General features: G+C 44.3%; 2 protein-coding genes across 2 annotated transcripts; one reads left to right on the top strand and one right to left on the bottom strand.

Annotated features, from left to right (window-relative positions):
- Nucleotides 1-4,047: 4,047 nt before the first annotated feature.
- LOC136355155 (uncharacterized) lies at nt 4,048-7,277 on the bottom strand. The gene is made up of 3 exons (XM_066307411.1): nt 7,042-7,277; nt 4,656-5,508; nt 4,048-4,548 (listed from the first exon to the last, which is right to left on the bottom strand). Exons 1-2 carry the CDS (start codon nt 7,076-7,078, stop codon nt 4,685-4,687), a joined length of 861 nt encoding a protein of 286 aa, XP_066163508.1. The 5' UTR covers nt 7,079-7,277; the 3' UTR covers nt 4,048-4,548; nt 4,656-4,684.
- Nucleotides 7,278-12,088: 4,811 nt separating this feature from the next.
- Nucleotides 12,089-16,250, top strand: LOC4330136 (putative inactive kinesin-like protein KIN-7B). Its single transcript, XM_026023097.2, has 9 exons — nt 12,089-12,104; nt 12,248-12,309; nt 12,629-12,694; nt 12,788-12,912; nt 13,403-13,730; nt 13,951-14,052; nt 14,140-14,844; nt 15,157-15,452; nt 15,563-16,250. The coding sequence occupies exons 1-9, from the start codon at nt 12,089-12,091 to the stop codon at nt 15,891-15,893; spliced, it is 2,031 nt and encodes a 676-aa protein (XP_025878882.1). The 3' UTR covers nt 15,894-16,250.
- The last annotated feature ends 252 nt before the right edge of the window (nt 16,251-16,502 follow it).

Here is a 16,502-nt window from a genome sequence, read left to right as displayed (position 1 = left end):
TGGCAGCCATCAAGGAAGATCCATGCTTTTCCTTGAACAAAATTGATTGCAGCAATACATGACTTTCACCATCAGAACTTCAGTGCAGAGTTAACTCAAAGTACAAGTCAGCAAGCTCATCTTCAGAATCTGAATTTGCCATATCGTCTAGTAACTGATCTAATACCCAAAGCATTCATCCCCTCAAATAACGTGGGATGCTCCCCTGGTAGAAAGCATGAGCTCTTCCCTTCACATCGATCCGACTGCACCCAGGCGTCTTCACCATGCCGAGTTCTCTCATCCTTGATCTCAACCCTGCAACACCATCAGATTGACCAACTGCGTCATAAATTCCACAGAGGGTAACATAATTGCTAGCACTGCCTTCTTCTAACTCAAATAGCCTAAATGCTGCAATCTCTCCAACATCGACGTTATTATGCATAGCACATGCAGAGAGCAAAGCTCCCCACACGCTAGCAGAAGGTTCCATGGGCACATACTAGTCCTCGGTTTTGCGGGGGTTCACCCGTATTCGATTTTCGCCGTCCGATCCACCGCCTTCGCCGCCCAACGCATCCACGCCGTCGCCATGTTTCGCGCCGCGCACGAAAACGCCGCTCTCGCGGCCGCTAGCCAAGCAGCAGCTCGCCCCCGCCTCCCAAACCGACATTGCCTCCACTATAAAACCCAAGCCGCGCCCCAAACCCCTTCTTCTCTCGTTTTCACTCGCTTCACACCCACCGCGCCATTGCCGCCGAACCACCGTCGCCGCCTTATTGCCCCTGCCCTGCTCGCGCCGTCGCCATTCGTCGCCAAGCACCGGGGAGGCCGGTGCGTGCGTGGGCGCGTGACGAGGAGCTCCGGGCGCCACCTCTCCCTCTCTTCTTCCCCGGCCGCGCCCTCTCGGTGCCGCGCCGCCTCGCCGCGACTCCCTCCGCATCACCAACGCCGCTCCCCTCTCGTCGGTGAGCCCCCACCGTGTTCTTCGTCTTGCCGAACGCTGTGCCGCGCCCACTGCCGCACGCCATAGCCCGCCGCACGCCGCGCCGCGCCCGCCGCCGCTCGACGTAGCCCATCGCACGCCTTGCTCTGTCCCGGAGGCCGCCTCTCGTCGCTGCCTCGTTCTAGCATGTCCCCGTCCAATCCGACGCCGGGAACGCACCCCTCGAACACCGGAGATGCTCCCGCCGCCATAAATCGAGCTCTCGCCGCCCCGTTGCTTTTTCCCCTTTTTGCTCTGCCTCGCCGCCGCCGTGGTCTCTTGGGAATTAGACAGTCTCCATATCAGAAACAACCTGCTGATATGATTCATGAGATCAAATGAATTTGAGCATTGCTCATCATATGAGCACGGTGTTTCATCCCATATGATTAATTTAACCTTTAATCTGCCGAGCATATGGTGCAGACCCTCGCATAAGTTCACCTGCATAGCTGGATGGTGTTAGGTTGTCTATTGGATCACCTAGGTTTAGATCTAGTCGGGTGGTTCTATTTGCGATGGATGATTGAACAAAAATAGAGAATAAGGGAAAGGGTTTAGGGATGTGACCGGTTGACGCGTTGGATGAAGAGGAAGTCCCAGCCATCGTCGTTGTCGTCGCTCTGCTTGACGTGGGCGGCGGCGGCGATGGCGGTCGTGACGGCGACGGTGATGCGGTTGCAGCAGCGACGGTGTCAACGACGAGGCGTGGCGCGGCGGTGGACTTCCCGTCACTGGCTGCGCCCCCTCGATCGGTTAGGGTTTATGGGGTGGAGTGGCGGCGGCGGCGACGAACCTCGTTCCTTGTGTCCTTCTTTCCGTCCCGTCCTCCACCCCTCTTTATATGGCACAGTGTGACGGGGGCCCACCAGCCATTGGGCTGGGCGCCCCCGATCAGGGCGCGGGTCAAGGCCCCCTTGAGCCGTTGGGCTCAAGGGGAGGGAGATCCATCTAACATTCTCCCCCTTGATCTCACTATTTCCTTTAGCTTTTTCTATTCCATCACAGATTTACATATAGAGCATGTTTCATCGTCACGGTTAATTACCGATGGATTCGACAGCCACTATACACATCTCTATTCAGAAACAGATACTTTAACTTTTGGGCCCTATAGTCCAGGATTCATAAGGCTTCCCTTAAAACCCATGCATGCTACATGTTCCTTGAACATGTTGGGAGGTAGGCCTTTCATGAGCGGATCCGCGAGCATCCTTTCTGTTCTTATGTGCTCGAGACTGATTGTTTGATCCCGGACTTTGTCTTTCACAACATAGTACTTTATGTCAATGTGTTTGGCAGCACCACTTGACTAATTGTTGTGAGAGTACATTACTGTGGATTCTTTATCGCAGTATAACTTTAGTGGTTTCTCAATACTATCAACCACCTTTAAAACCGGGTATGAACTTCATTAGCCAGTTCACCTGCCCCGTAGCCTCATGGCATGCTATAAACTCGGCATACATGGTAGACCCTGCAGTGGTAGTCTGTTTTGAGCTTTTCCATGAAATAGCTCCTGCTGCCAGGGTAAACATGTATCCCGATGTTAACTTTGTATTATCTTTTGCAAAGTCAGAATCCGAATACCCCACTATCTGGAGCGATTCTGCTTTTCTGTAAGACATCATGAGGCCTTTTGTTCCTTGCAAACACGCAAGACTTTCTTTACCAATTTCCAGTGCACTGGGCCTGGATTACATTGAAATCTGCCAAATAACCCGGTAACAAATGCCAAGTCAGGTCGTGTGCACACTTGCGCGTACTGTAGGCTTCCTACAGCTGACGCATATGGCTTTGTTTTCATTTTATTGAGCTCATACTGATTTCTGGGACATTGCGATGCCCCATACTTTTCGCCTTTGACTATAGGAGCAGGTGTAGCACTGCATCTGTACATATTGAATTTCTTCAACACCTTTTCTATATATATGCCTTTTGAGAAAATCCCAATGCATACTTTGTTCTATTTCGGTGAATCTCTATGCCCAAAACATATGAAGCCTCACCGAGGTCTTTCATGTCAAAGTTTGAGGACAAGAATTTCTTTATTTCCTGCAGTAGATTGACATCACTACTAGCCAGTAGAACGTCATCTACATACAGAATTAGGAAAATGAGTCTCCCATTCTTAACTTTGAATCAATACAGTTGTCCTCTACATTCTCTTGAAAACCCAAATTGCTTTATTGTTCCATCAAACTTCAAGTAGCATTGTCTCGAAGCTTTGCTTTAACCCATAAATGGATCTCTTTATACGGCATCCCATATTTTCGTTTCATTTCATGACGAAACCTTTCGGTTGTGCCATGTATACTTTTTTTTCTTCAAATCACCATTTAGAAATTCCGTTTTTACATCCATCTGATGTAATTCCAAATCATAATGTGCCACTAGTGCCATTATAATCATGAAGGAATCTTTACAAGAGACTGGAGAAAATGTCTCATTGTAATCTCTTTTCTTTGCGTGAAAACTGTTGCCACAAGTCGCACTTTAAACTTTTCTATATTCCCTCTGGAGTCATATTTGATTTTGTAGACCCATTTATAGCCTACTGTTTTGGCTCCTTTAGGAATTTCTTCTAAATCCCAGACATCATTTAATTTCATTGATTTCATTTCATCTTTCATGGCTTCTCATGGCCTCTTCATATGAGATGGGATCATCCTCCATATGCGACTCTTTCAGGCCTTCTAGGGGCCTCCTATTCTGGCACATTATCTGTTTGAGGCTGTTTCATCTCCTCCTCTGATGTGGCAATAATTTCTGTTGAATCCTGTAGAACAGGTTCCTCACTTTCATTCATTGTTGCCACAGGAGAGATAACAACAGGTGTTGGTACCGCAACGGCATGCATTGCTGGCACAACATTAGCAGGTAGAGAGAAGAAAGGTTCCTGAGTCGACGGAGCGGGTACAGACACCCGCCTCTCCTCAAGATCAATTTCTCGAATTACCGAGCTCCCCCTAATCATTTCGTCTTCCAAGAAGACGACGTGTCCCGTTTCTACAAACTTTGTATAACTGTTTGGACAGTAGAAACGATGACCCTTTGATCTTTTAGAATAGCCAATAAAATGGCAGCTTACTGTTTTGGGTTAAATACTTTATCCTTTGCAGGACTCCCCCACACACGGAGGATCCATAGCTCATACGGTGTTTTGGGCACCGATGCATTCTATGCATTGTATGCATTGTTCTAAAACTGAGAACTCCAATGGAGGAAGAACTACATTCTTAACCAGTCTCTCAATTCTCCCCCTCGAAATATGGCATAAACAACACTGCCATAATTTCGATGAGACATCAGAAGTTCGCTTTCTTTTCTTTTGTCAACGAGGACACAACATTCACATTTGCCATTTCCAAAATGGCAATCATATCTATCAAAATCCAATTTGGATACACTTATTATCAAGTTTCTTTGCAAAGAAGGAACATAAAAACGTCTGGAAGTAAAAGTGTGAAGCCATTCGCGAGTTCTAGGCGAAGATCTCCAGCCTCAACTTTTGCTTCAACTCCATTGGCAACTCTAATGGATCTTTCACTTCTTTGCATAGTCCTCATTGAACGGAATCCCTTTAAACAATTACACACATGAATAGTTGCTCCAGAATCAATCCACCATGTGGATCTAGAATAACCAATCATAATGAGATTCTTTACAAATGTAATAATGTTCTCACCTTTCTTTGCCATGATCACTGTCAGGAAGTCAGGATGATCTTTCTTGGAATGTCTTTTCTTGCAATGTAGACACTGATCTTGTCTCAACTGTAAACTGTTGCTTCTGAGGCAGATGCTGAGGCTGTTTTTCTTTTGAGGAGGGTGACCTGTGGCTCTTTTCCTTGTTATCTTTGACAAGGTTAATGGAGTCACCATTGGTCTCTTTGTGTCTTTCCTCCTCTTGCACACAATTAGAGATGAGCTCTTCAATATTCCAATTCTCTGTACTTATTTTGTAGTTGACAATAAGGTTGTCAAAGTTCTTTAGCAATGAGGACAAAACCAGATGGACCAGAAAGTCATCTGAGATGCCCAAATCTTTTTGCTTCAATTTGGAAGCCATATTGCTCATCCTAAGAATGTGGTCTTTTACACCACCTCCATGGTACCTCTCTGTAACAAGCTGCTTTATCAGCTGTGTCGCATAAAACTTTGAAGAACCACTAAACTGGCTCTTTATACTTTCGAGGTACTTAGAGACAGTGTCATACTCTGGGATTGAGCCCAATATGGTTGGCTCAATCGTGTTCTTTACCGCAGCCAAACAATTCTTGTTGGCTGAAGACCATTTCGCATGTTCAATGTCATACGACATGATGAGGGAAGCATTGTCCCTCTCTCTCTTTTGCCATTCAGCATCTGACTCTTTTTCACCTCTGAAAATTTCAGCAGGTTCTATAGGACATGGGGTAGTCAACACCCAGTCCACCTCTCCCAAGATAAAAGCAAGGTCGAGTTCTCTTTTCCATTCTTCGTAGTTATCTCCTTTCAGGGTCGGAATATCTTTAATGTAACCCATCAAGGAGTAGCCACCTAAGATAATCATGTATTGTGAGAACAAAATTAACATTAAAATTATTATGTATTAAGTCTACATCACCGTTGGGCAGAAAATAGACATAACACATAAAGCCATAACTATAACATTGCAATTATCAACGTTGGTCAGAAAAATTACAACATCATAGCACATAATTAATGTTCCTAAAATTAAAATCTCCCGTTGGTTCGAAATTTAATTTTAGAAACACTAATTTTCATTAATTTCATCTATTTGCAGCGGAAGATCTATATACAATTCATATAAATTGTAACAAAACTCTGTTGTTTACGCTCTGTAAAATTCTCCCGTTGGTTCAAATTTAAACAGAGATAAAACATGTAAAACAATTCAAAATTCTATTGTAATTTGCATGAAAAATACAAAATACATGTTCAGAAGCATTTCTCACATTTATCTATTCTCTAAACAATTTTCACGTTGGTTCAAATTGCTTAGAAATAAACACAATCATTGAACATATTGAAAATGCTTCCTTCGGCCGAGGGACTTTTATTAAACTTCCTTTCTTTTGATTCGGCCCCGAGGGACCTAAAATGAACTTTTTCGGCCTTTGCCAGTCGGCCCACGGCCGCCTTGCGCGCGGGCGGGCGCCCCCTCCCCTTTCCCCAGGCCGCAACCTGGGCCTGGGCCGGGAAAGTGGCTCGCCGTGCGCTCCCACATGGGCCGATTTCGGTCCGGCCGCCGTCGGCCGTCCGATCGCTAGGGTTTCGATCGGACGGTCGCGCGGGCGGATCGGGCAAACAAAACCGCCCCCGCCCGCCGGCGCCGAAACCCTAGCTCCTCTTCTCTTCTTTCTCTTGCGGTTGCACGGAGCGGCGTCGCCGTCGCCGAAACCCTAGCACAGCGCCGGCGGCGGCATGGCGACACGGCGGCGCCGTCGCACTCCCCTTCGCCGATGCGCGCACTCACTCAAGGGTGAGTGCGCCGCCGTCGAGCGGTTGTGCCGCGGCGCCCTCTCCTTTCTCTTGCGGGCGTGCGCCGTGCCGAGCGGCGTCGCCGACGCCGGCAGCCTTCGCGCCGCCGCGCCATGGCCGACGCCCTCGCGCCGCCACGCCCTCTATTCTTTTCTCTTCTCCCCCCCCACCGTCTCACCCCTCCACGCGAGTGAAGAGTGAGAGACCGGCGACGACGGAGATGGTGGCGCCGCCGCGGGCCCCCTCGCCGGCGCGCGCGTGCACCCGCGGGTGCGCACGCGGCTGTCGAGTGGCTCCTCGGCGGTGCCTCTTTGCCCCTCTCCCCCTCCGTGGCCGGCGTCAACGACGGCCGGCGACGAGGTAAGATTAGGGTTAGGGTTTCGATCTTTTCGATCCGTTGGATCGTTTGCTTTTCTTTGCCTTTCTTTTGCATTTCTTTCCCCAACCAATCTAAACTCTAGGGTGGCTCTGATACCATTGTTAGGTTGTCTATTGGATCACCTAGGTTTAGATCTAGTCGGGTGGTTCTATTTGCGATGGATGATTGAACAAAAATAGAGAATAAGGGAAAGGGTTTAGGGATGTGACCGGTTGACGCGTTGGATGAAGAGGAAGTCCCAGCCATCGTCGTTGTCGTCGCTCTGCTTGACGTGGGCGGCGGCGGCGATGGCGGTCGTGACGGCGACGGTGATGCGGTTGCAGCAGCGACGGTGTCAACGACGAGGCGTGGCGCGGCGGTGGACTTCCCGTCACTGGCTGCGCCCCCTCGATCGGTTAGGGTTTATGGGGTGGAGTGGCGGCGGCGGCGACGAACCTCGTTCCTTGTGTCCTTCTTTCCGTCCCGTCCTCCACCCCTCTTTATATGGCACAGTGTGACGGGGGCCCACCAGCCATTGGGCTGGGCGCCCCCGATCAGGGCGCGGGTCAAGGCCCCCTTGAGCCGTTGGGCTCAAGGGGAGGGAGATCCATCTAACAGATGGCCCTCCTCCATCCAAGAAAAAAGCAATGTATATGTACCCCGATTGTGTGTGTGTGTGAGAGAGATGCGCAACCAATTTGGATTAAGAGGACGAATTGAAGAAGATATGTTTTGTGCAGTAATAAATTAAAATGAGAAGGTAAAAGTACTGGAGGACCAAGAAACTAGGGAACCATCAAGACTACTCATCCATCCACATAAATAATTATCTATCACATAGTCACAATGTACTTATATTTTGCATTAACCCTTCTCCTTCCTTTTCTATTCCCTCTTCTTTTTCCGGTGCTTCGGTCTTCTTTGTCGGTATCCGATCTGACCGAACACTGAGTTTGGAAAATTTGACCCAGTAACCTATCACAGGTCCAGGAAACAGAACTAAGCCCATCAGCTATATACTCCCCACCCTATTCCATCCTAATCCTAGCCTCCAACATTAGCAGCTCATGCATCAGCACGCCCCCATGTGCCCGTGTGGCCACTTTTACCACCGCATGCCAGTCGCCGCTACTGCACCGGATTAAGCTCCTTTAGCGTAACTTCCACTAATTTGGTGGCCACATATTTTCTCATCACCAAATTATTAGAGTAGCAGCAAAAAGGCTAATATACTAGTACATATAATGGTAACCACAAAAATTAAATACAGAGAGAAAGAAAATACAAAAAAAAATTGAATAGAGGACAAAAAGGACATATGAGCACTCTACCTTTACCAAAGCACATTTCACACGCTCAAAAAAACTCCAAACTTAAGCCTTCTCTATCCTGAAATTAAACCATTTCATACAATCATACTTACTATACTATACTATACCAAAATATAACTCATATATATAGGAAAACCAGGGTAAAATCAAAAGCTAATCCCAATATAAGTAACTTCCACTAATTTGGTGGCTGTCTTGGGTCCACATGTCAGGCACGGTGAACAGTGACATCAGAAGATCCTCTCCCGCTGCACCACCTCTGCCTTCACCATGCTTCCCACCCCCCACCCCACATCCTCCTAGCAGTCGTCACCGTCTCCTATCCCAACAGAGGTGGTTGATGCTGCCAAGGTCATGCCAAATCTGGCTGGAGGTGTCACCTGGTGAATTTCCTCCCACGACGAAGTTTGCTGAGGCGAAGTTTTGGAGGATGTGGTTGAAATCAGCAGCGAGCTTCTCCCGGACAGAGGATGCAGCTCAGCACCACGAAAGTTTCCTATAGCTCATACATATTTTTTCTAGTGTCCATCAGCTGTGTCACGTTTTTTGCGGTGTCTCACAGCCAATTACACGTTTTTTTGAGTGTCATGTAGTAAATTTTGCCAATTGAACTTCATAATGTCCCGTAACATCAGCCCCGACCGGCCTACATCAACACAGATCCAACGGCCTTTCAACCTCAAGCACGGGTCTTAACACAAATCCAATGCACAAAAATCTGACTGAAATCTAGTACTAACTAGAAATATGACGACACAATTAGGGTGTGTTTGGATAATGAGAAATGAGGGTTGAGATTGGGATTGGAAAATAAATGAAGGGCTTGGATTAAGAGAGAATCCCTTATATGCCACTCTAAATTAATCGGCTCCCTTATATACCACTTCAAATTGGCTTCTCCTTTTTATGCCACCGGTTCAAGTTTCTCCTCCCTTTTATGCCATTGCCATCAGTCCACTGTCAGTTGACCGTTAACTTCATTATAAGCCACTCGACTATGTCCTGTATTGCTCTTCTCGCGCGCTAGTTCATGTCCCTTTTCGTTTAAGAAGTCTAGTTTACCCCGGCGGTCTCCACGGTGTCTAGTATTCCCTATCTTGTTATCTTAGCTCCACTCGACTATGATATGGCTTGAGAATTATGCTAGAATATTTTAGAGCAATCTCCCTGCTGATATGAATCATATCAGAAGGTATACAAATAACATCATATATAATTAGTTTATTTTATATGAAATATATTATAATTTATAAAAATATTTAAAAGTTTAAATAATATTAATAGTGTGGACTAGTGTTAAGAGATGGACTAGTATTATATTAAAATCTAGAAAGGTATATTGAAGGTTGCAGCATCAAGTCCGTGAAACTTCTTACAAACACTCTCAAGCCACCACATAGACATCCTATAAACGCTCTCAAGCCGCCATGTGGCATGTGGTATTTTAGTAAATTAAAAAATATTAAAAATTTCTAAAAATAACCCACCATTGATTTTCACTTAAATCAGTGGGCCCATTATTTATGCCATTAGATCTGTTATAGATAACACAAAACTAATTAAATCTATCAAAAGAAATCAACTATCCTCCCACCCCTCCAGCCGTACGTGCGTATATAGTATGTACGTACGTTTTACTCCTCCCAACATATTCTCAAGTTTCACCACCTGCCGCCTACCTCTGACAAATCCGTGGGATACACAACAAACAAAGATAATCTCTAACCTAGACACCACGCCATAGTTATTAGTTACTAGAGCACTTAGTATGGATAAGGCCAGTGACCGGCATTTGCATAGCAAATTTCTCTAGTCCTATAAAAATTGATCTTCGTTTAATATAGCTTTGATAGGACCTGAATAGATTGAGAACTCTGCTTGGTTTCTGATATGGAGACTGTCTAATTCCCAAGAGACCACGGCGTTTAAGATTTGAAAAACTATACTCGCCTGATTCACAATACATCAGCATATCGTGAATTATGCCCAGATTTGAAAAACTATACTCCTTAATTTGAAAAATGTCGGGAAATTAGCATCAGTGTTCCATCGGTTAAGTGGTTCCCTCTAGGTTTCTTTCCGAGACAAAAACCCTAGCAAGCATCTCATCTTTTCCATCACTCAAGTTTTTAGGGATTAAACATGATTTTTGATAGTTAGCCTTTAATCTAGTACCTTGAGCAAAAGATTGAAGCAGAACTTTTAGAGTAAAAAGCTCCTTCCCACAATCCTTAACATAGAGCTATAGCCGGAACTTCTCATGTCTAGATCCCGTCCGCAGGTGGTGACGATCTTTGGTGAACGTCATTTAAGTGTATCCAAAGCAAAAAAAAAAAAAGGTGTATCCAGGCTTGGTTTAAGCACAGTAGGTGGCAAAATTACCAGTACTTACAGGAAATAAGTTAAATACATTTAGTTATTTTGTGTGATTATTATCTAAAAAAAGTTATTTTGAAAAAATAAACACTCCAGCGGTCTCCACGCCTGAGAAATTAGTATTATCGTTTCTAAAACCACTTTACAATAGCTTCCATTGTAAGGTGGTGTACGAGTCATGGAATATACGAATACGCTATACCTTCATATGTACAATAAAGCTCCATATACGATAAGAAAATCGATAAGAGATTATGGAAATAATTTTTACGGCAAGTACATAGCAGTGTACTACTCGAAAAAGGATTGAGACGGTACCATATCGTGCAACATTCACATGGATGATAGAACACTTTCAGAAGCATAAGAACTTAACATTTGCCTTCTACATCACTACGTTCAGTCAAAAATTTATGAACATTGCTGCGTATTTCATGGAAGCTTAGCAAGTAGGTAGTGATTCGATTTTGGCACAATAAACAACCTTTTTGTTCCTACGCTAAGGCAAATGCAAGAAGAAAAACAACACCTTTGTCCGACCCGTCCTCCTGCTCCAGGCACCAGAGCACGAGGCGGCCGTGGGCATCGGCCTGCATGAGAAGAGGCGCCACCGCGCCACCATGTCGAACACCCCGGCGGTCTCCACGGTGTGGAGCACCCGGAGCCTCCGGGACGCGTCCTCAAAGGATCCTTTATTTTTGAGATCTTTCAGATATGATTCATATCAGCGTGTCCTGTCTAGTATTGTGGCTACCGAGAACTAAACGCCTACAATCGCATCTTCCTAGGGACTGATGTAGAGAAAACTCCTATTGGCCGAAGCCGGTATTGCTCTTATTCATCATAATCATGGTGGAGCAGGCAGAGTCATTTTACATGCATATTAATTCATATGATTAGTAAACGAAGAGCAAACCAGGAAATCGATGGCATAAAAATCTGAATCCATGATCCTACCTGGCCACCGCCATCGCGCGAATGGAGGATGGCTCTCTCCCCAACCGTCGTCTTCTCCTCTTCTTCTTCGGCCGCCACCGTCGGCGCAGATCTGGGTAGCTCCCACCCCATCTGCCGCCCATGTTGTCCGTAGCGTTTTCCTGGCGGTGACCTCCAGATTCCTCTTTTCTCCTCTGGTCTAAGTCTCTAAGAGGATTACCAAGATATTAACAATAATTCAACAGGTAAGTATCACAGGAAGGAGCAGTATCTGCCATGTTAATGTTGGCCATCAGATCAGAGGAGTGCTAGTAGCCTAGTATAAGACGAGAACTGCAGTACTCCCAGCTCCTGTTATAACACAAATGCCAGTTTCCATCAGAAATACTAACATCAACAAAATGTTAGCATATGAACAGGAAAAAATAATGGCTACTACAGTACAGTAACAACCTACCTAGTTCAGCAACTAATAAAGTGTCAAGCTTAAAAGAACTTTTTTGGCTTTTTGAGAAAAGGTGTTCACCACTTCACCACCAAACCAAACAGGAGTGGTCTGGCAGGCTAGTAAACAGTGCAAAGGTAAAAGACCTCGTGAAGAAAAATTGAATTATTCCAATCAGATCTCGTTGCCATGGAGAGAAAAATTGGTAACAGGGGAATAAATTTAGATATATATATATCAAGTGATCAAAAATCCTGAATTACATGAGAGCAATACAAAAAAAAAGTTTGTGTCATACTTCGATTATAAGCTGCTGGCGCAGACGAGAATATTCTATACCTCCTCAAGCAAATTTTGGGGAGACCTTCTTAAACGAAAAAAGTTCTAGATCCCATCAGATACTTCGATTGGTTTGTTCTTTACTCAAATCTATGAATTACTCCCTCCGTCCCAAAATAAGTGCAGCCATGGTTTTCTGTGCCTCTTATTTGAAAACTTTTTTAAAAAAAATTAAAAACAGAAGTCACGAGTAAAGTACTATTTATGTTTTATCATCTCATAACAATAAAAATGCTAATTATAAAAAAATTTCAAATAAGACGGACGATCAAAATTGGGCGCAGAAACTCATGGCTGCGCTTATTTTGGGACGGAGGTAGTACTTTGGTATAAATTGTTATCTTTGAGTCTATGCTTCATTTTGGCTGATGTATTTGTCAAGCAATTCAGACAGTTGAAAGCTCTGCTCGCGAGTTCTTAGGAAAGGACAAGTCAACTACACTTGTGGCTAGTGCAGTAAGAATAACATCTTACAAGTCTATCATGGAGTTCTTTTTATTGGAAAAATTAGGTGCATGCATTATTCATTCTCCATTTCTCCCCATGCAGAACTTTGTTGATCTGGCTGGAAGTGAGCGTGCATCTCAGGCATTGTCAGCTGGCACAAGACTGAAAGAAGGTTGTCACATTAATAGGAGTTTGCTTGCCCTTGGCACTGTCATTAGAAAACTGAGGTCCGAATCTCAACTTGAAACTGTGCAATTTTATTTAGTTCAATCCACATTATAGGAAAATTTGGTTGTCTTATTTAGAGAATAGTTTGTTGCTTGACAGAGTATGATTTTTTAAGGATGGCTGTAGTCATGTAGCTCCATATATGTTTTGATTTCACACTTGTCGCTTTAGAGAATTCTAGGAAAGATATATATTTGGAGCATGTATTATGTGCACAGAATTTGTGCAAAAATATTGTTAGATATGTAAAACATAAAAAGGCAATAGGGTTGCATTTGTTTGATAACAGATAATATATATCATTTTATTTTGTGTAGTACATGTCATGTTTTGCACAATTTTTTGTGTGCTGACATATTTAAGCATGCTTTATGCATATGTATTTTCTTTTGGGATTTTATATAGTGTACAATAAAGTGGGATGTTTACAGTAATGTTTGCTTGGAATTTCGCCCAAGTGATATCAGTTATATCTTTTCATTAATGCAGCATGGGAAGTAATGCACACATACCGTATAGAGATTCAAAGCTTACACGCATACTACAGCCATCTTTGGGAGGTAATGCAAGAACTGCAATTATTTGTACACTGAGCCCTGCCACTAGCCACATTGAGCAATCAAGAAATACTCTGCTATTTGGGAGTTGTGCAAAGGAAGTAGTTACAAATGCTCAGGTTAATGTGGTCATGTCTGATAAAGCACTGGTTAAGCACTTGCAAAAGGAACTTGCTAGATTGGAGAGCGAGTTGCGGCATCCAGTTCAGAGTTCCAGTCTCGAAACATTATTGAAGGAAAAGGACAACCAAATCAGAAAGGTAAAGTTACTTGTCACTTTTCTTACCTCCCTGTTTTCTCCTCCACGGCTCATACTGGAATTTGCAGAAAACTATTGTTTTTGTGTGCATCTGGTCTATCTTACTTGCTGCCACTTTTGCCTTGTCCATTACGAGTATTTCCACACTATTCTACTTGACAAAAAAAGTTTGTTGTTTCTGTTGCACACATCCATAAAATTTCATGTCATGTCCATTGCAGATGGAGAAAGAAATAAAAGAACTGAAGTCACAACGTGATTTGGCTCAATCCAGGTTGCAGGATTTGCTGCAATCTGTCGGTGATCATGACCTGAACCGTCAAGTATATTCTCTGCCATGACTTCTGAAATTTAGTTTTGTTTCATCTCGTTGTTCCGGCAGGGTCATGTTTGTTTTGTTTATATTTTAGGTTCAAGGAAAGCATTCAGTCAGAAGCCCTCCATCTGTTGGAATGCCCCCAAGCGTCAGCAGAGATGATAGTTCTCAGGTCTCTCATGATGATTCAGATCTTTACAAGGAAGTGCGATGTATTGAAAGCAATCGGACAGGAGGAAATGACCAGTTGGACTTATCAGCTGGTGAAAGTAGTAGCCCACAAGATTCAAATATGAATTCTGGTTTGCATGGAAATGATTCAAATGCATCAGTGAATTCTAGGCATTCAAGGCCCTCTGGCGAAGCTCCTATTACTTTGGAGGAACACTTGGAGAATATTAGAAGGCCTTTTGTCAGTCTAGCCAAAGATCTAGGATCTTCAACACGTAACTCATCAAACTTAAGAGTAATTGGTAGAAGCAGGAGCTGTAGATCACTGACAGGTTCTACTATGTTTGACGATATGGAGATGGATGATTGCACTCCACTAAATAGAAGTTTGGTGGAGTTCCCAGGAAGACCTGTGGAATCTCATAGAAGAGGATCTGCACTGCACTATGATGCAGAGACCGACACACTTTCAAGGGCAGGATCCATGAGTTCTGAGATCAGCACTTTTAAGGATGCAAAGACAAATGGGTCTGTTGCATGCGATACAGAATTCACTGGTATTGGTGAATTTGTTGCTGAACTCAAAGAGATGGCCCAGGTTCATTATCAGAAGCAGTTAGGTGACCAGGTATGAAAATATCTAATTAGCTTTGAGGGCACTTAGCTCTGCAGTTCATTTAATTATTGTTTTATTCAAGAAAAATGTGATTATGTGATGCTGGTTTGGAAAATACATGCTTATATATAGTATTGCTTCGGTTTAACATCCTGGCTCTTGGGACTCTATCATAGAATTTCAACAATTTCTCCCACCCCTCAAAAGCCACATACCATTAGCATTCCAACTAATAATCTAAAATAAATAGTGTTTTCTGCTGAATACTTCTTTTTCTATGCTTCAGCAAGTAATTAAATTATTGGCATTTCATCCATGTTTTAGAATGCAAATGGAAAGAGCATCGGATTGGACCCGATCGAGGGTGTTTCTCAGTCACCTTCTCGATGGCCTTTGGAATTCGAGAAGAAGCAGCAAGAGATCATCGAGCTTTGGCAAGCTTGCAGCATTTCCTTGGTCCACAGGACTTACTTTTTCTTGCTATTCAAGGGAGAAGCAGCTGACTCGATCTACATGGAAGTGGAGCTTCGAAGGCTATCATTCCTGAGAGATACATACTCAAGGGGGAGCACCCCTAGCAATGCGATAGTAGGCAGCCTGAGTACTTCCCCTGTTGCGAGGTGCGTAAATTACTCGTTTCCATTCATTCACTTCTTTTGTGCCATAACCTTAAAATTAGCGCCAAACCATCACGAGCAACTCATAAGCCCCGTGCTCTGCTGTAATGCAGCGCAAAGAAGCTGCAGCGGGAGAGGGAGATGCTTGCCAGGCAGATGCAGAAGCGGCTGTCCACGGAGGAGAGGGAGCACACGTACACAAAATGGGGTGTCTCGCTGGACTCCAAGAGGAGGAAACTGCAGGTCGCTCGCCGCCTCTGGACCGAGACGAAAGACCTGGAGCATGTCAGGGAGAGCGCGTCCCTGGTCGCCAAGCTGATCGGGCTCCAGGAGCCAGGCCAAGTTCTCAAGGAGATGTTCGGGCTCAGCTTCGCGCCGCAGCAGCAGCCGACCCGGCGGCGATCCTCCAACGGCTGGAGATACGGGATCCCTTCGTTCGCCTGATTTGGATCGACCACACACGAAACAAGGCTGACACGACGATGCGACTGACCAAAGGATCTTTTGTTTTTTCTCCTTTTATTTTTTCCCCTTTTCGATCTTGGTGTATCTGCATGTTCTGATTGTCCATAGGATTTTAGGAAGCACAAAATTGATGGTGGCGTCCGTTTGCGCCCTTTGTGTTGCCGGCCTCGTGCATGTTTCTGCCCAGCCGCCGCCGGTCTTTGATTGCTGCTGACATTATATCGCCGCAGAGCCAATCGGTGTTGTGTTGTATAACGTGTGCTAGTTTCTCGTATTTTGCTTGTAGATCCGCTTGATATAACTGTGCTTACTAGAAATGCCGAAGAGAATGCCGCATGTGACTGGAGTGTATTTTTACAAGCTGGAGTAGGTTTTACTCTCTTTGGTTTGATAATTCTTGATGAACATGAGAACAAACTTTTATAACTATCAATGGCTTTAAAATTTATTTTGTTTATAATCACTAGAATAACATATATAGATTTATTTCACAAAGTACTATAATAAAAATAAAAAAATGTTTATTTATTGTATATATTATAAATAGAAAAATATAGTTAAAAATATGTTTTAAAGGCCGTTTCATTG

This window comes from Oryza sativa, chromosome 2 (assembly GCF_034140825.1).
Source record: "Oryza sativa Japonica Group chromosome 2, ASM3414082v1".
In the NCBI taxonomy this organism is placed as follows: Eukaryota; Viridiplantae; Streptophyta; class Magnoliopsida; order Poales; family Poaceae; genus Oryza; species Oryza sativa.
This window is presented reverse-complemented; position numbering and strand designations above follow the sequence as displayed.